This window comes from Sus scrofa, chromosome 16 (assembly GCF_000003025.6).
Source record: "Sus scrofa isolate TJ Tabasco breed Duroc chromosome 16, Sscrofa11.1, whole genome shotgun sequence".
In the NCBI taxonomy this organism is placed as follows: Eukaryota; Metazoa; Chordata; class Mammalia; order Artiodactyla; family Suidae; genus Sus; species Sus scrofa.
The window spans coordinates 4,107,440-4,129,343 of record NC_010458.4 but is presented as its reverse complement, the minus strand read 5'-3'; the positions used below and the strand labels follow the sequence as shown (position 1 = coordinate 4,129,343).

The 21,904-nt window shown below is 49.8% G+C and overlaps 1 protein-coding gene across 1 annotated transcript in view; it reads left to right on the top strand.

Moving 5' to 3' along the window:
* The window catches only part of ANKH (ANKH inorganic pyrophosphate transport regulator), a 175,492-nt gene that overhangs the window by 141,730 nt on the left and 11,858 nt on the right, over positions 1 to 21,904 (top strand). The window contains exons 9-11 of the mRNA XM_003359727.5: positions 18,817 to 18,946; positions 20,951 to 21,074; positions 21,696 to 21,795. Coding sequence (XP_003359775.2) covers positions 18,817 to 18,946; positions 20,951 to 21,074; positions 21,696 to 21,795 — 354 coding nt within the window. The remainder of the gene's footprint in view (positions 1 to 18,816; positions 18,947 to 20,950; positions 21,075 to 21,695; positions 21,796 to 21,904) is intronic.

Genomic DNA, 21,904 nt, shown 5'->3' with positions numbered 1-21,904 from the left:
TGCCATGAGATCACTCCAGGGGTCTCTGTGTACTTTCTGAGGCCAGGGCAAGCCTCACAGAACCACAGTGCGACACTGAGGAAAAGCACGCGTAGCAAATAATCGTGCCCCAGAAACATACTGACTGTGAATCGGGTACCAGACAGTTTTCAAAGGCCCGCCTTTAATCCTCTCGCAGAGATGGCTCTTAACCCACGTGGCTTGACAAATGAATTGGCCCTTACCAACAGAAACAAGAGGATTTTGAGAGCCGTGCTGCACATGCCAGAGCCGGCCCCTCTGAACCCGAGATGGGTTCAGACGCAGGACTGTGCCTCGTGCCAAATGGCCCTGGGCTCCTGTGACACTTAACCACCTTCTTTTCAGATTTTGATTTAACGGGGATGGGTTGGAGGCGGGGGGGTGGGGGGGGAAGGGCCCAGGAAAAGGGATTAGCTGAGGCATGAATTCTGAGCTACCCAACACAGTGTTCATGGAGGCGGCCCTGAAGCCCCGGGGCTTGGGTTCAAATCCTGCTTCACCCACTCACCAGCTGGATGGTCACTGAAAACTGTAAGCCTTGGCTTCCCCAGCTGCCATGCAGGCATGATAAAAATACCCAAGACTTTTCAAAGTTTAGTATAGCGCCTGGCATGCTGGAAGCAGAGAGTGCCAACCCTCTCCTCCACCGCCGTCCCCAGGTATGTGGGACTCCCCATAAGGAAAGAAGGCTGCACCTATAAGTGAATGGCTGCTGGTAGATTCAAAGGTAGTGATTAATTTTATGAATTTTTCTAGTAATATATATGTAATACCCTTCCAAATTTCTATGGTTTTTTTTTTGGTGTTTAAAATAATATAAATTCAACTTCTTGATAGATTTATGCATACCTTCTCTAGACAGACCCTACCTGTCCACGAGACACATATATATGTGCCCATTTTTCTCCTGCAACTTGAGAAAGCTCTTCCATGTCCCATCAACCCTTCCTGGGTTTTGGGGGAGGTTTTTGGTTTTTTGTTTTTTTTTTTTTTAATTGTTTTTTAATTAAAGTATATTTGACTCACAATGTTGTGCCAGTATCTGCACTACAGCAAAGTAACCCATATATATGACTGGGTTATATATATAACATGATGGAAGATAATATGAGAAAAAGAATGTGTGTTTGTACATATATGTGTGTGACTATATACATGTGTGTGTGTGTGTGTGTGTGTGTGTATATATATGTATGTATACACACACACACATTCTTTTTCTCATACCATCTTCCGTCATGTTTTATCTCAAGAGATTGGATATAGTCCCTGTGCTGTACAGTAGAACCTTATTGTCTATCCATTCTAAATGGAATGGTTTGCATCTACTAACCCCAAACCCCCAGCCCCTTCCTGTTTATAGCCTCCAATCCCAGGTGCTGACCATGCCTTTGGTCATCTTGCTAATTCAGAAATGCCAGTTACCCACAAGCCACTGTGAGTGCAGAGAGAGAGAAACTGGCATATTTAGTCCTCTGGCTTCGATCTGCACATGCCAACCAAATATTAGAAATGCCAGTAAGGAAAGATGTTGAAGCCACACACGGATGCATCGCCAACTGCATCTAAAGCCTGGGACACTTGCGGTGAGATGGTTGATGGAACACTTGCAGTGGGATGGTGATGCTGAGCGATTCTGTGTTTACAGCACAGCTCCCTAGAGACAGAGCACGTACATATTTACTCCTCCGACACATGCTTGAGCCCCTGCTCCATCCCAGGGCTACCACAGTGAAACAAACACACAAAGGCTTTCCTCTCAGGGAATTTATCCCATCTGGAAGAAGACAGGCAATTAACATATACCGTCATGGTGGATAGTATGTCTATTTCCTGTGGCTGCTGTAACAAATTACCATAAACCTGACTGCCTAAAACAGCGGAAATGTATTCTTTGCTAGTTCTGGAGGCCAGAAATTGAAATCAGTTCACTGGGCTGAAATCAAGGTGTTAGTGGGGCCTACTCCCTCCAGTGGTTTGCTTGCTTTGTTGTCATTTTAGGGCCGCACCCGTGGCATATGGAGGTTCCCAGGCTAGAGGTCAAATCGGGGCTGTTGCTGCCAGCCTACGCCACAGCCACAGCAATGCCAGATCCGAGCCACATCTGCAACCTACACGATGGGTCACAGCAATGCCGGATCCTTAACCCACTGAGCAAGGCCAGGGGTTGAACCTACCATCCTCATAGATGCTAGTCAGATTTGTTTCTACTGAGCCATGACGGGAACTCTGCTCCAGCGGCTTTAGAAAAGAATCCATCCCTGGCCACTTTCAGCTCCACTGCCAGCATTCCTTGGCGAAATCACTCCAATCTCTGTTTCCACATCACCTGCCCCCTTTCCTTTCCTTTTTTTTTTTTTTTTTTTAATTCTGCCCTGCTTTTATTTATTTATTTTTAACATTTTTATTATAGTTGACTTACAATGTTCTGTCAATTTCTGCGGTATAGCAAAGTGAGCCAGTCACTATGACAAAGTCCCTTGTGATAGTATTTAGGGCTCACCCTGATGTGCCTGGGTAATCTTACCTCAATATCCTTCATTTGATCACCTCTCTTACCATATAAAGCAATAAATACTTGTTCTGGGGATTAGGGAGGGAGTATATCTTTGGGTGGCCGTTCCACAGCCTTCTACAAGTAGTCCCGGCTGCTGGGGAGAAAAATGAAGTAAAAGGAAAGAGGATGAGGGAGATGCTGTTTGGGACAAGGGCCCACATTTGCAGTAAGCTGTCCTCCAGCCCAGCGCCCCCTGTGCACACACAGCTGTGCTGGCTCCTCTGCACGTGCTCAGCTGAGCTGCTCCATTCATCCTTTCAGGGACCCTGTCTCAGTTTCTCCCTCTCTCTGATGTCTGCCTCTCCAAACACTCCTTCCTATCCACATTTAAATATCCTCAAGGCTCCCAACTTAAACAAAAAGTTAAATGTTGAAATCATGTCTTTAGGAGTTCTCATTATGGCTCAGCAGGTCACAAACCTGACATTGTCTCAGAGTTCCCATTGGCTGCAGGTTTGATCCCTGGCCTCACTCAGTGGCTTCAAGATCCAGCGTTGCCGTGAGCTATGGTGTAGGTCACAGATGTGGCTCGGATCTTGTATTGCTGTGGCTGTGGCGTAGGTCAGCAGCTGTGGCTCTGATTCAACCCCTAGCCTGGGAACTTCCATATGCACAATGTGTGGCCCTAAAAAAACCAAAAAAAATTGTGTCTTTAGCCAGCAGGTCCCCTACATTTCTCCTCTCCTTGGCATCCAAGCTCCTAGAGAGAATTATGTGAATGCACCTCACAACCACCTTCCCCGCTGCTGTTGGCCACATCTGTGCCCCCAACCTGTGCCATCTGCTGCTCCCACTGCACCCCCCTTACTCCTCCTTCAGGGGCGAGGGATCCTGCTTCCTTCCTAGGTTGTTACCGTGATCTGCCTTCTTGCCACTGTTCCCTGTCATCCCCTTAGAAAGCTCCCCGAGGTCCCCCTGGCTCATGCCCCAGCCCCCAAGGGCACCATCCAGTTCTCACCTCCTGTATTTGTCGAAGCCATCATCTGCATCCTTGGCTCATTTCCTGTGGCTTCTGTGACCCCATCCTCGGCTGCTTGTCCATCTTCCTCTCTGAGTGTCCCTTCACAGGTTTCTTCTTGAAATGCCCGTCTTCTGAGCAGTGAGCATCAGAACTCTGTCTGGGCCCCCTGCCCACCTCCTCCCAAGCCCTCTTTCTACAGGTCGTGCGTGGCTTCCATTGCTGTGTCCAGCTGATTCCTGAATCAGCGTCTGTGACTCCGATCTCTCTCCTGAGCTTCAAGCCCAAACATCTAACTGCCTTCTGCACAAATGTGCTTCAATTTCCCGTAGCACAGACTCCTCAGCCTATCCCCGAGGGGGTTCATGGCTTGCCCCCTAAACCCCGTCTCCCCTCTGTTCCCATTTCAGTGACCAGCAGGCTCCTCTGCCTGGTATGGCCAGAGCTGGAAGCGTGGGCTTGTCCTCGGCTTGGCCCCTTCCTCAGATGTGCACCGGGGACCTTAGCCGCCTCCTAAAACCCCTCAGATCTCCCTTTCCTCCTTCCCCCGCAAGTATCACCCTACCTCTGCTTCCATAGCCACCCCATCAATAGGCCCCACAGGTTAAGAATCTAACTAGTATCTATGAGGATATGGGTTCGATCCCTGGCCTCGCTCAGTGGATTGAGGATCCAGCGTTGCCGTGAGCTGTGGTGTAGGTTGCAGATCCCGTGTTGCTGTGGCTGTGGTGTAAGCCAATGGCTGCAGCTCCAATTCGACCCCTAGCCTGGGAACTTCCATATGCTACAGGTGCAGCCCTAAAAAGACAAAAAAAAAAAAAAAAAAAAAAAATAGGCACCACAGCCCCCAATGGGGCCCCACACACTTCCCCTCCAAACCAGACCTTATGGAACAGCCGGTGTAAAGCTTCTTCATCGGCTCTGGAGCCAATGTAACCCAAACCCAAAACAAGCAAGCCCATCTCAATGTCCTCCTGCTCCCCGTCCCAGCCACGCAGAGCACTTGGTGTTGAGGGACCACTTTGTGTGTTCTCTCTGCCCAGACCTCTGCCCACCCTGTCCCTTCTCCCTGAGCCCTCTCCCGGCCTCCTTGTCCCGCAGACGTGACTCTGACCTGCTTTCGGACACTGACTAGGATGCTGTCAACGGCCTTCCCATCCTCTGCCACCCCCACTTTCCCCTTCAGATCCCGAGGCCCCCATCATGCCCCTGAAGGCTCTCTGGTCTTGGGGGCTGTATGAGGGCTGGTGTCACCTCCACCCTGTTGACCCATCGTCTGGCACAGTGCCTGATAGGACAGGTGCCCAATCATTGATTTTTGAGTGAAGACACACATAAAGCACATTGTTATAATAACAGACTGATTGCTCCAGGAATCAGTAGGTCCCTGTAGAATCAAACCTACAGAAGTAAACAGAGTTCTCTGGTGGCCTAGCAGTTGGGGACTCAGCATTGTCACTGCTGTGTCGCTATTGTGGCTCTGGTTCAATCTCTGGCCTGGGAGCCTGTGCGTGCCACAGCCATGGCCAAAAAGCAAGCAAACAAAACAAAGTACAGAAGTAACTGAGTATCTGGGAGGGGAGGAGGCTATGAAGACAGAATGCAACTTCCCTCAGACAGCGATGGTCAGGGGCTCGTCCTCATCTGCCCTCTTTGCTAACGAGCCCATCTAATCCCCCTTCCACGTGGTAGCCCTTCAAACACAAAAGCCCATTTTAATACCTTTTCACAGCCTGGCTTCTGAATCCTCTGGTGTTTTGGTTCCGTTCCTTGAAATTGTTTCAGTTTGTCAGTGTCCTCTGAGACCATGGAGCAAAAATTCCAAATCAGGTCTGGAATGGATTAGGATTGTCCAGTTTGGGGGAGTTCCTGTCCTGGCGCAGCAAAGACAAATCCGACTAGGAATCATGAGGTTCAATCTCTGGCCTCGTTCAATGGGTTAAGGATCCGGCGTTGCCGCGAGCTGTGGTGCAGGTCGCAGACCCGGCTCAGATCCTGTGTTGCTGTGGCTGTGGCGTAGGCTGGCAGCTACAGCTCCGATTAGACCGCTAGCCTAGGAAGCTCCATATGCCATGGGTGTGGCCCTAAAAAGACAAAAGACAAAAAAAAAGATTGTCCAGTTTTGACCTTAGAATTGTCGTTTATGCAGCCTAAGGCTCCAGGGGCTTTATCAGTTAGGAGGTGAAACACAAGAGCCATTAAGACTCCCTTGGCCATATTCTCAGGACAGTCAGGGACTGGCCACTTCCCAGAATCCATCTTTAGGGGATTTTCTCCTGGTATCTCCCCAGTTCTCTGCTTCCGTCCTCATGGATATTAGTCAGGCTCATTACTGCTGAGCCATGACGGGAACTCCACCTTCAAGTTTTAAGATGACTCCCTGTCGTGAAAAAGGCAGGCTCAAAGGAGGGGCTTGGGATGTAACCTCAGCCCCTAGTGGTTCTTGCCTTTTTCTCATCTCACTTCGAATGTAACTATTTTAAGGCTCTTTCTCTTGATCTCAGCACTTGCGGGCATTCAGTGTAGCTGGACTTCTGCCTGCCTGACCTGATTCATCCAGGAGGTTGTGAGACCTTGAAGGTGGTAGTCCTTAGACTTCTCCTGGGCTCACCCTCCGGGAACGTGGGCAGAGAGAGCCTGGGAGCCTGCAGACGAAGGCAGGGAGATGGCAGGTAACTGGCTACCTCCCCCAGCAGCTGGGGAACCCCTGACATCTTCAGGTGCCTGCTGTTCTCTTTTCTGGTTGTAGAGGGGGAGGGGAGTTCTCTTTTGAGAGCTTTCCAGCTCCTTTCAGAATCTTTGCTGTTATTAGGTCTTACTTGCCTCTTGCCCATGAACTTTGAAATCTCTCTCTTTTTTTTTTTTTTTTTGTGGAGAAGACAAATGGATCATCTATTGCAGCAGCTTTTACTCAAAAAGCCTGAACTTCTCTATAGCATTCAGCAAAGCATTTTTTTTTTTTTTTTTTTTTTTTTTTTTTGTCTTTCTAGGGCCACACATGCAGCATATGGAAGTTCCCAGGCTTGGGGTCAAATCAGAGCTGCAGCTGCTGGCCTACGTCACAGCCACAGCAATACAGGATCCAAGCCACATCTGTGACCTACACCACGGCTCAAGGCAATGCCGGATCTTTAATCCCCTGAGTGAGGCCAGGGATGGAACCGCAGCCTCATGGATACTAGGCAGGTTTCTAACCTGCTGAGCCGCGATGGAAACTCCCAGCAGAGCATTTTCAAAGGCAGGGTGAGGGAGGGGACTCCCAGCTGAAATCTCTTTCCTTTAATTGATTGGGGGTTTTTTATTTTCCTGGTTCTTGTGAGCTTAACAAGGACATGGTCACTCTCTCCCACGTGAGTGGCCATCTCTGCTTTGACGGCCACTGTTCCATCCAATGAGGCTGTTCTTCCTCTTGGTCCCCAGCTTCCTGAGATAAGCCTCATCTGGGAGGGGTTACTGGAGAGCGGAGGGGGTGGCTGTGCCGTCTGTGGACACCAGGCCTGGGATTGCAACACCGCTGGGTGCGTGTCGCATCTTGCCCAGGCCAGCACGAACATACATGCCACCCAAGGGGTGGAGGCCACGGCAGAATCTAAGGTGAAGATATTTGGTATTTGAAACGTTTTAATCCTAAAGCTTCAGAACTTCAGGGTCTTGGGGGGACCCCCCCCCAGAGGGAAAGAAAACAAAAGGCGCAGCATCAGAGGAGGCAGCAGTGCGGAAGGCTGGTCTGATCCATCCGCCTCTCCCTCTGTGACACACTGAGATAATCCCTTTCAAGGGAGGTTCAGCTAATCTTAAAATACTTCTGCTGTTTGCACTGCTTAAGTCCTCAGAGAGCACAGATCCCACAGACACAAACAGGACCTCCACTCTGCCTTGTCCCCTCCCCCCAAAAGCGGCCACCACCTTGGAAAGGCAGCGAGGTCACTGACAGTGGCAGTATTTATAGTCCCCTAATCCTGCCAGGCCAGCTCCGGCCACCTGCTCTGCTCAAGGTCTGGGCAGCTTGGCTAAGGCGCTGCCGGCAGAAAACACCAGAAAATGCCCTGCCTACCAGTCGCAGGCTGGAGTGTTGTCCAGCCTTGCCTGTCACAGCCTCAGTTTCCCCCAGTTAGGGGGCTTTTTCATCATTCAAAGGTCAGTTTCGCTTAACAAGGACATGGATAAGGTCCCCTCCTTCCATTTTGACATATAATGGACAGTCCCAAGGGCTCTGGCCAGCACATTAAACCTCCACTGTTGCTACATCATGGGACAGCATATGTCAGCACCCAACCAGCACCTCAAGGCTCCCTTTTTCTTAGCCACACCCACCCGTCCGAGCTGCATCCCAGTAAAGAGGCCAGCCCTGAGCCCCTCCGCTGTGTGCCAGAAAGCTGCACAGTCCAAACTGAGAAATAGCAAAGGCCACCGCACGGGACCCTGTCCAGTCAGCCCCGTGCTCACAGGGAAAAGTTTGGTTGGTGAGGGTGACCCACCCCGACCCCTTGCTCTGGCTGACCTGACCCAGCACCTGTCCCTCAGCCATCGGGGTGGCGGACACTACCGGCCTTATTCCGACCGAGGTACCACACTGGCCCTGTGTCTCCAACAAGGACAGCCTGTGTGAGGCTTTGTTTCTGCTGCGCCGCCCCACGCCCGCGCCCCGAGCCTGCCTCCCCATTGTCCGCGTTATCCAGGCAAAGAAAAGGATCTCTTGTGCGTGGGGGGAGGACGAAAGGCCCGAAGGTAGATGAGCTGAACTGAAGACATTCGCGTTTTCTCACAGTGTCTGTGTACCGTGTACCCCCCGGGCCATTCAGGTGTCTTTAGACATCCCAAAAACATGGGAAGAGCAAGGCTTCTGCATCCCCAAGGCCAAGGCTGAAATCCCGGCCCCACCCTTTACAGATGAGGTGACCTGGGGACAGTCGCACAGCCCCCCAGACCCTGGTGTCCTCGGTAGAGGAGCACAAAATAATGCCCCGGTCCTGGGATTCACTAATCCAGTATTTGCTTTTTAAATCATCATACATTGTAGGTTTGAGGGGTTGATTGGTTTGTTCTGGGGAGATTAAAGACAATTAAGACGGGTCCCCTGATCTCCACCTAAGCCCTCATAATAGAATGACAGCACACATCCACACGCGCATGCTTTTGTTGTTGTTGTTGCAAAAAGCTTTGTTTCCATTTGGTCCAAGGCTTGGAAGAGGGCTCCAGGGTCGTTAAAAAAGCTGCCTTGTGGAAGCAGAGAGGGGCTTCTCAAAGGCCATGGGGCACACGTGTATTCTTAAAGCAGTTAGCAAATGAACAAGCATGCTGTGTTGTTATAAGCAGTTTCCAATTTTCTTTCTTTCTTTCTTTCTTTTTTTGCTTTTTAGGGCCACACCCCAGGCACATGGAGGTTTCCAGGCAAGGGGTCAAATTGGGGCTATAAGCCGCCGGCCTATGCCACAGCCGCAGCAATGCAGCATCAGAGCTGCGTCTGCAACCTACACCGAAGCTCACAGCAACGCCAGATCCTTAACCCACTGAGCGAGGCCAGGGATGGAACCCGCAACCTCATGGTTCCTAGTTGGATTCATTTCTGCTGCACCACAATGGGAACTCCCCAGTTTTCTTTTTAATTTTTAAAAACTACAGTACAGTACACCTCACGTATAACTTAGCACCTTAACCATGTTTCTGTGGACAGTTCAATAACTTCAAATTGTGGTGCTCCTGTCCCCACCATCCATCCACAGAAGTCTTCATCTTGCGAAACTGAACCACTCTACCCATTAAACAATGACTCCCCATCCCCACCCCGGCCCCGACCCCAGCCTCTCACAAGCTCCAATCTGACTGTTAACAGTCAACAAAAGTAAAGGCTAAACATAAGCTGAGGTTGGAACTTTCTAAATATTCTTCAAATCAGAGGAGGAAAGAATTAACATTCTGTGGATGGACGGAATGGGCAGGATTTAGGAACTGGAGCACCATCTGCGTGCTGGGTTTATGGCGCCCCCTACTGTTTGAAGTATGCAGTTTCTTTCAATCAACCCTTTGTTTCTTCCTAAGAATGTGGTCATATTAAGTCTGAAAGATACACTGCCGTGGTGCAGCAGAAATGAATCCAGCTAGGAACCATGAGGATTGGGGTTCAATCCCTGGCCTAGCTCAGTGGGTTAAGGATCTAGCATTGCCGTGAGCTATGGTTTAGGTCGCAGACCTGGCTTGGATCTGGCGTTGCTGTGTCTCTGGCATAGGCCAGCGGCTATACCTCCAATTGGACCCCTAGCCTGGGAACGTCCATATGCTGCAGGTGTGGCCATTAAAAAAAAAAAAAGTCCTCCTTTTTACATAGCTCCTCCTTTTAATATAAATTGTCCTATATATATCATCGTCCTACCTTTGACTCTGCCCTGCTCAGACGTGTTCCTCTGGATCACCCCCTCCCGTGCTGCCCCTTCGTGGCCTCTCACCCTTTCAGAGGATGGGTCAGCGGTCCCAGTCAGCGGCTCCACAGGACAGCAGCCCCATTCCCTCTGGAGAGTACTGCAGGCTTGCTCCCGCCACCGCCTTTCATGCTGATCCCCTGGAAATTGGATTCATTGCCCTTTTCACACACAGTCTGCGCCAGGCATTTCCACCCTGGTAAAATGGCATTTTTTTTTCTTTTACATTAGGACTCACCGTGGTTTTTAGAGACAGTTCTGATGAAATGCTGTCATTCCACTGGAGATGTGGTGACTTCTCATAACCTCGCTGTTAGCCTTAAGAACCTTCTTAGAAATTACTCCATCTAGCAGCTGTGGAGAGGACAGCACCCGCCCCCTCCGCCAGGCAGCCAGGCCTCCAGCCTGGAGGAGGAGACATGTGCACTCACCTCTCATCATAGCCCCTCACACTGTATGTGGACCCCTCAGCACACCCCATTAGCACCCACTTCAAACACCTCCAGATCTGACCATGTCTCACTTCCTGGACCAAAGCCATCTCTCATCTGGATTGTTACAGTAGCCCCCCAACGGGGCTTCTCCCTGCTCCTGCCCTTGAGCCCCCTGTCCCCCTCTGTTCTCACCCAGCCCTGGGAGAGCCTATCAAAACAACAATCTGATCATGTCACTTCTCCACCCACGATGTCCCACGGGCCTGGAGTCATGACCGCAACCCTCAGAACCCTTTGTGAATTCCCCCATCCCACCCCCAGCCTACCTCCACCCCCACCCCCTGTACAGCCAGCACAGTTTGATGCTAAGAATCAAAAGGCCAAATAGCATCCCTCAGGTCTACATCAGCCCTCTGTGAAAACTCAAGCAAGACAGGTGTGTGTATCTGATGGTGTCTGGCCTTGTTTTGCCCCGCCCCCAATCCCACCCCCAAGAAAATTAAATCGGTGTCCCTGCGGCCTGGAGTGTATGGCACTGGCTGTGAAACACCCCCCGCCCAAAACAAGACTGCCCCACCCCTGTCATGAGCACATACGGAGACTGACTTTATCTGTGAAGACAGATTACAGGGTCCTTTCTATTCTAAAATGTTTTCAGAGCCAGAAAAAAAGAAGATCCACTCTTTGTGCAAAAGAGGGAAAAATATACAAAGAGGAAAATAAAATCAATCCTAATCTCACCACCTGCCGACGGCCCCACTGTCAGCATTTACTGTGGTCCCAGGAAACCTTTTACAATGATGAGAGCTAAGTTTGAGCCATGTTTGCCTTGCGCGGCACTGGTGGGAGCATTTTGCGCAGATCACGGGCTCCTGAGCCTGAGGCTGCAGACGTGCGGGCGGTCAGGTCATCTGAGGTGCGCTAAGGAGCTGGCCCCAGCATGTAAATCAACTAATTCACCAAGCGCAGGGTCCACAGCCAAGCTTGTAATCACCTCTATGTATGCAGTATTGTTGAGGGTTAACCGCTGGTTTACCCGGTAAAGACTTGAACCTAATTAAACCTAAGTTGAACCCTTCTTTCTAAGTAAAACCTCAAAATAAAAATGATGCGCAGGGCCAACTATTTTAACTCAAAACAGCTGCATGTGTTTCCGTTCTAACTGCAGGGTTAAGAATGTCTGAGTTAGTACTAACCCGATTACTCAGGGTAATGGAGACAGCTCTGTGAGTTCCTCAAAAGCCTGATCAGCAGCTCCCGGAAGTCAAGGCAAAACCAGAGCTCTTGGCTGTGTTCCTTTGTGCAATGGAATCCTCTCGGGACATGTGGAAAAGTGTTGTCCTGCCATGGCTGGGTTTGTATGTTCTCTGAGTTCAGATGCTGATGGAGACAATCAGCTTCTTCAAATCCCAAGTTCTTGGGAAAGAGACTCAGTCCCAGGGCAGGTCAGGGACTGACTCTGGATGAGGAAGTTCTTGGGAGAGACGCTCTTTTGTGGTCCTGGTCATTTTGACTCCAACTGTGGCAGCTTGGGCTCAGAAGTGTTATTTCTGTAAGGGTCGGGGCTTCCTTTCTGTACACCCTAAACCTATTTGGGGATCTTAGTATACGGTTAAACTTTGACATAACTTAGCTCACTATGACTTGGATTTGGAAATAAAAAGTTAAATACTGCTCCCAACAGAGAATAACAACATACTATATACACTTGTCAAAACTAATCCAGGAGTTTCCTAGTGGCCTAGTAGTTGAGGATCCAGCATTGTCACTGCTATGGCACAGATTTGATCCCTGGCCTGGGAACTTCCGCATGCCATAGGCGCAACTAAAAAAAAACTAGCCACTTGTACTGTATTATCTGTAAATTACACTTCAATAAAGCTTGACATTTTTTAAAGCAAAAACACAAAAACGAAAACAAAAGCTGAAACCTGCTTAAGAGGTCCTCTAAAGAAGATGTTGCATTACTCATTGATCTGCCAATCAAGCCCTCACTGGAAATGTGACCATGGATGGGTGCCTCTGTGTAACTGAATCACTTTGTTGCACAGCAGAAGTTGTCACAACCTTGTGACTCAACTGCACTTCAGTAAAACTTTGTTTAAGAACAGCATATAAAAAATTTTTAAAAACCTTCAATCTGTAGAAAAAAGAGAAAGAAAAGAAAGAAAGAGAAAGAAAGGTAACTGTATGGAGTTCCCGTCGTGGCTCAGCAGAACCAAATCTGACTAGGAACCATGAGGACGCAGGTTGGATCCCTGGCCTTGCTCAGTGGGTTAAGGATCTGGCATTGCCATGAGCTGTGGTGTAAGTCACAGACGCAGCTTGGATCCCACGTTGGCCAGCAGCTGTAACTCCAGCAGGTGTAGCTCCGATTAGACCCCTAGCCTGGGAACCTCCATATGCTGTGGGTGTGGCCCTTAAAAGCCAAAAAAAAGAAATGTGACTGTAACACATATGCTAACCAGAGAAACTTCATGTTAAGGTTGTGTATAAAAAGGCTGAAACCCTTTGGGTCAATTTCTACAGAGGCTAATACAATTCTAAAAAGAAGCAGCTAATGATCATGGAGACAGAAGGTGTGTCTATATACTCTATTCGAGATGATTGTATCTTGAAATACAAATTAGTGTTTCAAAATTCAAATTTAGTTTGAATTTGAAACACTAATTTGAAAAAAAAAATTCAAAATTAGTGTTTCAAAAGTGAAAATTTCATGGTCAGTGCCTGGTCTTCAGAAAAAGAATCATAGTCTGTCAAAAGAGTGGGGTACGGGTTGTCTATTTTTTTTTCTTACTTTTTTTTAAAGAATTTTTTTGGCCACACCCGCAGTGTGTGGAAGTCCCCGGGCCAGGAATGGAACCCTCAACACAGCAGTGACCCAAGTCATAGCAGTGGCGATACCAGGTCCTTAACCTGCTGAGCCACCAGGGAACTCCTAGAATTATTTTAGGTTTACAGAAGCATGGTGAAAATAGCACAGAACTTTCACCTCACAATCTTACTGTGCTGTGGTACATTCGTCACAACTGAGGAACCAACCTTGGTACATTCTTATGAACGAAACTGCACAGCTTATCGAGATCTCACTAGCTTTTTCCTCATGTCCTTTTTCTGTTGTAGGGCCCCATCCATGTTACTACAGTACAGTTGTCTCCATAGTCTCTTCTGGTCTGTGAGAGTTTCTCAGACTTTGTTTCTGTGGCCTTCCCAGTTTCAAGGAATACTGGTTGGGTTATGTGTAGGATGGACCTCAATGTGGGTCTGTCTGGAGTTTTCTCATGGTTAGACTGGGCTTAGGGGCTTTGGGGAGGAAAACCACATGCGGGAAATGCCATTCTCATCACATCTTATCAAGAGAACCTGCCAGCAACCGAGCCATCCTGATGATGTTGACCTTGATCGCCTGGCCAAGGTCACGTTTGCCAGGTTCCTCCACTCTGAAGGCCTTCTTCCCCCTTTCCATCCTGACCTCGCTTTGGAAAGAAGTTACCATGGTCAGCTCACATTTCAGGAGTGGGGAGATATGCCCCCCTTCCTTGAGGGTATCCAGATAAATTACTTGGAATTCTGTGCTGGAGATTTGCCCTTGTTTATATCAATATGGACTCATTGGTATATATTGTATGCTGTGGAAAGTAATTCAATACTACATCTCTTTTTTTTCTTTTTCTTTTTCTTTTTTTGTCTTTTTTTAGGGCCGCACCTGCGGCATATGTAAGTTCCCAGGCTAGAGGTCCAATAGGAGCTACAGCTGCCGGCCTACGCCACAGCCACAGCAGTGCCAGATCCGAGCCACGTCTGCAGCCTACACTGAGGCTTACCAGAACGCTGGATCCTTAACCCACTGAGTGGAGGCCAGAGATGGAACCCTCGTCCTCATGGATACTAGTCGGGTTTGTTACAGCTGCACTAGGACAGGAACTCCCAATTATTCTTTGTTGCTCAGGTTCTTCCAGCTTTGCCACTGGGCGCTCTTTCTTCTGGACTCTTGTGTCCTTTAATACATTATTCCAAGCTGATCATCTTGTTTATTTACCACCCTCGTCTGAGAATGAGCCATTTCTCCAAGGAGCCCCGGTTCCTTTTATAGGAAAATAAATAGAAAAACCAAGATCTGGGCACTGAGTGGGTTGTTCTGTTTTGCTGGCTGCTTCCTAATGAGATAATGTTGACAGCAAGCTCTTCATTGGCAAACCCAACCCTGCAGCTCCTCCGAGGAACAAATCATGTTCACTGTCAGTAGTTTATTAGCTTTGTGTTCTGGTTTGGAAAAGTCAATGTCATTAGGCTCTGCAGATATTTGAAGAACCCAGCATGCCCTGGTCAACTGGCAGGACATGTTCTGAGTCAAGACTACTCAAGGTGAACTCTCCTTGTGAGGTTAATTTGTAGAACTTCTTGTCTTCTGAAACAGATTGGTTAAATCTGATCTGGTTATGATGCTAGGGCTCAATCTGTTTCTTGGGGAAAGCTGACCTACAGATAGGTATTGCAGCTCTTAATCAACACCATACCTGCTTCTGCGTTGCATGTTTTCCTTTCTGGGCAAGGTAGGAAATAGTCACTTTTTAAAGAACTTGCTGGAAGGCAAGGAGCATTTTCATCCTGGAAGCATGGTCTTGCTCAGTGGGTTAAAGGATCCGGTGAGCTGTGGTGTAGGTTGAAGATGCGGCTCGCATCCTCATGGATACTAGCTGGGTTCTTAACCTACTGAGCCACAATGGGAACTCCTGCTCATTTAATTCTTTACAGCTTTACTGCTATGGAATCCTGTCCCAGTGCTGTCCAGTGTCATTGAGAAGGTGTGATCTGAAATTGCCACCAGATCTGGGCTGAAGGTGTGAGTGACAGCTCACCATTTCAGGCTGGTACTTTAGCCATGGGAAAAGATGGCAGGGACCACTTGTCCAGGCCACTAGGTGAAAAACCTCTGAGCTCTGAGTTGCTAGATCTAAGGAAGTTTTTTCCCTTCATGTCGAAGATGGGGTGTGAGGAGTTCCTGCTGTGGCTCAGCAGCAATGAACCCAGCTCGTACCCATGAGGACACAGGTTCAATCCCTGGTCCCACTCAGTGGGTTAAGGATCTGGCACTGCCGTGAGCTGTGGTGTAGGTCACAGATGCCGCTCGGATCCTGCGTTGCTGTGGCTGTGGTGTAGGTCAGCAACTGCAGCTTTGATTCAACCCCTAGCCTGGGAACTTCCATGTGCCATGGGTGCAGCCAGGAAAAAAAAAAAAAATCATTGGGCCTCTGAGGATTGTTCCCCACAATAGCTGTTCTCCCAACCTGCCCTCTCTCCTTCTCTTACTCCAGGGTCTTCACATCTTTTGATGGATTCAGACTGTGGTCCACTCTGAGAGCTGAGCAATGATGCCCTTTCATTTAAAAAAAAAAAAATTAGTTTTTCCCAGACTTAATCATTGTCTTAGTTATCATTTTTCTTAGCTTTCTGGAAACTAAGCAGTCATTACTTTTTTTTTTTTTTTTTTTTTTTTTTTGTCTTTTTGCCTTTGCTAGGGCCGCTCCCGAGGCATGTGGAGATTCCCAGGCTAGGGTCTAATAGGAGCTGTAGCCACTGGCCTACACCAGAGCCACAGCAACTAGGGATCTGAGCCGCATCTGCAACCTACACCACAGCTCATGGCAACGCCGATCCTTAACCCGCTGAGCAAGGCCAGGGATTGAACCCGAAACCTCAGAGTTCCTAGTCGGATTCGTTAACCACTGTGCCACGACGGGAACTCCAAAGCAGTCATGACTTACCACTCATTTATTCCTACCATTTCCTGTAGCTGCAAAACCCCCCTTTCATGTGTTCACACACATCTTGTTTCCTGTTTCACCTCCTAAGGAAGCATCTCTGGGAGCCTTCCAACCCGCTCCAGGACGGAGAGCTGACCTGTGGGCCTTCCCGGGAGGAGCTCCCTTACCCTAGGCTGGGGGCTTCCTGTGCCTTTGGTCACTGTGATCAACCCTGTATCTTTCTTTTTCTGCATCTATGGCTCCCTTGCTTAGGCAAAGTATACCCTCAAAAGCTTCTTGAAAAAGTATGCATGGAGGGTAAATTTTTTGAGACTTTAAGCATCCAAAAGTGTCTTTCTTCTAGATAACCTTAATTGACAGTTTGGTTTCAAGTTCTAGGGGATTTTCCCTGCTAACTTATTGCCCATGCCTTCTCTCAGTGCTGGATCCCTAAGTGTCTAAAGCTGGCAGCTCTGGAAATCCAGTGTCAGCCCCAAACCTTGTCCAGTGCCATATGCCCAGTGGGTCTTTTTTCACCCACTGTGCCATGTCCGCATGATGGACCCTTTCAGGCTTAAAATTTATATCGTTCAGCTCTCAGGTTTTCACTGTCTGGAACTCATAGTATTTGAATCTTAGACGTCTTACGCTGGTCCTTTATTTATATTTTTAAAATCCATTCTTATGTACTTGCCAGGTCTTCATTTTCTGCTTTATCTTTGTGGTAGGTTTCCTCAATTTTATCTGTCATTTAGTGAATTTTTCATTCCTGCTTTTTTTTTCTTTTCTTTTCTTTTTTTTTTTTTTTTTTTTTCATTCCTGGGATGTCTTTCTTGTTCTTTGAAATGTCTTTTTTTTTTCTTTTTTTTTTTTTGTCTTTTTGCTATTTCTTGGGCCGCTCCCACAGCATATGGAGGTTCCCAGGCTAGGGGTCTAATCGGAGCTGTAGCCACTGGCCCACGACAGAGCCACAGCAATGCGGGATCCGAGCCGCGTCTGCAACCTACACCACAGCTCACGGCAACGCTGGATCGTTAACCCACTGAGCAAGGGCAGGGACCGAACCCGCAACCTCATGGTTCCTAGTCGGATTCGTTAACCACTGCGCCATGACGGGAACTCTGAAATGTCTTTTTAATATCATTTCCATTCTGTTCTTGGCTAGAGTGTCTTCTTCAGTCACTGGAAATATCAATGGGGAAAAGTTCTCTTCCTCTTTCTCTCCCTCCCTCTTCCTTCCCCCTTTTGCCTCTCAGTATTGTCTCTATTTCCTCCCAAGTTCTTTTCCTCTTTGCTTTAGTCTCTTCATATTGAGTCCTTCCTTCAAAGCCCGGTGATCCCTGGCTGCCTCCTCGGTTTTAGGGGTGGGGCACTAGAAGCTGGCTGGCAGCTACGCACAGGTGGGTGAGGTCTCTCCTTGTGTGGCCCTCACTGATGGCTCGTTCTGGTGGGGGTGCTCCTTTGTCAGGAACCTCCAGCTTTCGGGAATTTGCAGTCTTCTCTCTTGAGCTGGTCAGGTTCCTCAGAGAGCACTCTGATCTCCTGCCTGCAGGGGGCCAGCCTGAACTGGTTTCCTGTGTCCCAGGAGGTGAATAGAAGAAGAAGGCCAGAACATTCCATATGCCATCCATCCCTTAATTCTTCTGTTTCTGTGCAGTAACTGCCCTCACCTGTGCCTGTTTTGCTTTGTTCAGAGACTAAAATCTAGTAAGTTCAAGGAGGCATAGTACTACACCAGCTGAGCAAGGGGAGCAGAAGATGAACTAACTAGACTCTCCTCCAGCCTGCCTTCACCCCACTTCCAGAAGGGCCTGCCTTCACCCCACTTTTGGAAGAGCCTGACCTCACTCCACTTGCAGAAGGGCCTGTGGCCGCATCCCCTGATGTGTACAGATGGGAAGGGCAAGAGAAAACTCCCTTTCTCCTGTCAGTTTAAGGACTCTGTTTTCTCACGTCTTTTAAATCAGCTTACCTCTTTCCCACCTGCTTCCCCAGATTCCAGATGTTGAGGCTGTTGTCTCTTAACTAGATCTCGTCTCTTCCTCTCTTAACTAGATCTTGAGCAGCTTCCAGGCCTATCATTAGATATTAGCATTTCCATTTTTTAGCAGGTGTGCTGACTCAGGGTGGTTCTGCATGCATCCAAATTCAGGTCACTTTTCACTATTGGGTTAAAGCTGTAAAAATTGCATTCATAAACATGTCCCCCCTGAACTGCTAATATAACTGCTAATGCTAATATCATTAGATATTAGCATTTCCATTTTTTAGCAGGTGTGCTGACTCAGGGTGGTTCTGCATGCATCCAATTCAGGTCACTTTTCACTATTGGGTTAAAGCTGTAAAAATTGCATTCATAAACATGTCCCCCCTGAACTGCTGAGCTCAGCCTAGGTGAGAACCCTTCCGCAAAAGCACAGTCTTCCCCCCCACCCCCCGCCACCCCTGGTTACCCACTCAGGTGCCTGTCCCATCTGCCCCCTGCCAGGCCCCCTCTGGGGCAGAGGTGATGAGTAAGGGAGGGCCCGTGTTGTCTGGCAGCTGGAGGACCGGCTTGCCAGCTCCCCAGTCGGGCGGTTCACCCCCTTTCCTGGCTCCTCGGGTGTCACGTGATACCTGCCTGTCTCATTTCACTCATTGGTGCCTTTTTCTAACAGTCTTGCTTCCTGTTCTTTTTTCCCTACAGCTCTGTTTTGTGATGTTCTGGACCCCCAACGTTTCTGAGAAAATTTTGATAGACATCATTGGTGTGGACTTTGCCTTTGCAGAACTCTGCGTCGTTCCCTTGCGTATCTTCTCCTTCTTCCCGGTTCCAGGTAAAGGAAAACAGGGAATGAAAGAAAAATTGCTGTTTACCCTCATGCCCAATTTGGTCTTCTTTCTTTGGAAACGTCTGCAGCCCTGTGCCAAAAGAAAAAAGAAAATGTGTCTTTTTTTCAATTTCACAGTGGATTAAAAAAATGCAAAGACATGATTCAGTCAGTTGAAATTCGAAAAACAAATCAAACAGGCATCATTTGTCTCTTAAAGGACAGTGGTTGCAAACTCAGTAAAAAGAAAGTAGACCCAGAGTTCCCATTGCTGCTCAGCGGGTTAAGGGCCTGATGTAATATTTGCGAGGGTGCGGGTTCTATCCCTGGCCTCACTCAGTGGGTTAAGGTGTGCTGTAGGTCACAGATATGGCTCAGATCTGGTGTTGCTGTGGCTGTGATGTAGGCTGGCAGCTGCAGCTCTGATTCGACCCCTAGCCCGGGAACTTCCATATGCCATGGGTGCAGCCCTAAAAAGAAAAAAGAGAGACAGAAGGAAAAGTAGACCCAAAGGGATGGCAAAGGTTTGGGCACAGTCGCACTGTTCTGTATCTTCTATGTGGTGGTGGTTACACAAATCTATGCATGTACAGAGATTCTGAAAGGACTGCTGGAGGAAAGAAGAATCCAGGCGAAAAGTTGAGGTCAGAAATGGGCCATGGAACCAGGCAATGGCACACCTGCCATGCCGTGCTGTTCACAAGTCCGGCCACAAGCTGCCCCTGCTCTTAGATGCCACACATTCGTGGAGGCTGCCATACATTCCTTCTGGTGCTTGGGGTGGGGGTGGGGGACCACTGGGCGTGGCCAAGCTTGGGGCCGCTGGGAGGAGGCTGTACTCCCTGGAGATCAAGGCATGTGTCATGGACTTGCCAGTCCGGGCTTGAGGAGGGGCCGAAGGTCCCAGAGCTGTGACTGGTGTGGGATTTGCCTTTAGTCTCCTCTCGATCCCACTTCCTTCCCTGACAGGTCAGGGGCTTGCAGGCAGGCAGCAGGCCCATCTGTCCTTGCAACCAGCTGGGTTTGGACAACAGGTTAGCTCCCTGCCTGCAGGGCCTCCCCCTCTCCTTTGGCCAAACCCATGTGAGTGTCCAAAACTCATCAATTCAAGGCTTCCTCCTGGGGCGGGCAGAGCCCAGCATTAGACCAGGAAGACAGTGGGTTCTTCCTCCAGATGCGCCCTGGACACGAGTTCCTACCCCAGGCGTGAGCACTTCCTCCCCTGGGATACACCTGTGTCTGGGATAAAGGACTAGGCCTCTGCTTCCTCAAACCCCTTCCAGTTTCAGATCAAACCGAAACGATTCCCAAGGATGTCTTTGCCCGCAAACCAACCTGTCCGTACCTGACACACGGCCCATGGGGCTTGGGGCCCTGCCTTCCCTCCAGCACCTCGCAAGTCAGAATGGGGAGATGGGGTGCGAGAACAGGTCACCTGGTCTTTGTGAAACGTTGACATAGGGAAATGAGGGAGCCGGCCAAGGGCCAGTGGTCAGGATGCTGGGGAAGAAACAGGGAAGCAAGACAGGTCCCTCTTCCTCACCCAGCGTTGTGCCTCCGCGTCTCCCCCAGCCTGTGGGCCACGAAACCCGGTCTCTGATCCAGCTTCTCACCATCCATTTGCCGCTTCTGAATTTTCTAGATAGAAGTGATCTGAGCTTAAGGCTGGGTGGGGGCGTGGGGGTAGGAGTGGCAGCACCCCCACCCCCCAGGGATGGCAGTCAGGTGGGGAAAGGAGCTGCCCACCACCCAGGACACTAAGGGCTGTGATGGGGTGGGGAGCTGGGGTGGAGTCAGGCCTCCCCCCAACCCCCACTCCAGCCCAGAGGCAGCGATTGGGAACCCCCCCCCCCCCCCCGCCAGGTAGAGAAGGTGAGCAGCCCAGGGCAATAGCAGTGGGTCCCACCCAGCCTCCCAGGACCTTGGCTGTGCTGCAGGGGCTCTGGGGGCTGGAGGCTGCGGGTCGGGGAGAAGCAGGCATTGCTGATGCACCCCTGGTTCTCCCCTCAGTCACCGTGAGGGCCCATCTCACCGGGTGGCTGATGACGCTGAAGAAGACCTTCGTCCTGGCCCCCAGCTCCGTGCTTCGGATCATCGTCCTCATCACCAGCCTGGTGGTCCTGCCCTACCTGGGGTACGTGTCGGGGGCCGGGGGCTAGGGGCCCCGGCTGCCACTCGGTACTCCAGAAGTTTACATTTGTTTTTTCCAGTAAAATCCCTAAGCATGTTTGGAATTAGACATGCAGAGTGATGCCTTGTTTCTCTGCCTGGACACCCAGTGGGAGGCCGTTAAGATCCATTCTAGAAAAGCACTTTCTGGGTCAGAGCCACGCCCCTGCTCTGCTAAGCACCCACCATGGCGGCGTGCAGGCACAGCAGGTGAAAAACCAGGGAGGGAGGGAGTTGCCCTCGTCCTCCTCGGGGGCTCTCCATCTCCTGGGAAAGGAGCTTGGTCAGTTCCACCGCTGCTAAAACTGCACTATACGGAGAGGAGAGGCGGGATGCTGTGGGCTCACAAGTGGGGGGAGGTGGCCCCCCAGCAGAGGCTGAGCTGAGACCTAGAGAAGGAGGGGGAGCCCCTCCTCATGCAGGTGGACTGTTTATTAGGCGCAGCCCCAGCCAGCAGATCTCGCTGCGATTGTCCAGTCCTCCTGTTCTTGGCACCTTTCCTGGGTTTTGGCTGCTGCGTTTTGAATCTCTCTGTGTCTCCACACGACTTTCACAGACACATGGCCTCTTGTGTTCTCATCCCCAGGGTACACGGAGCAACCCTAGGCGTGGGCTCCCTCCTCGCAGGGTTTGTGGGAGAATCCACCATGGTCGCCATAGCAGCATGCTACGTCTACCGGAAACAGGTAAGACCTGGCGCCACAACCACCCACCTGCGTGGCACTCCCCCAGGTGCCTGGAGCACCTGCATGGTGGCCGTGATGGGGAAGGGAGGACACAGACGTCACTGGGAAG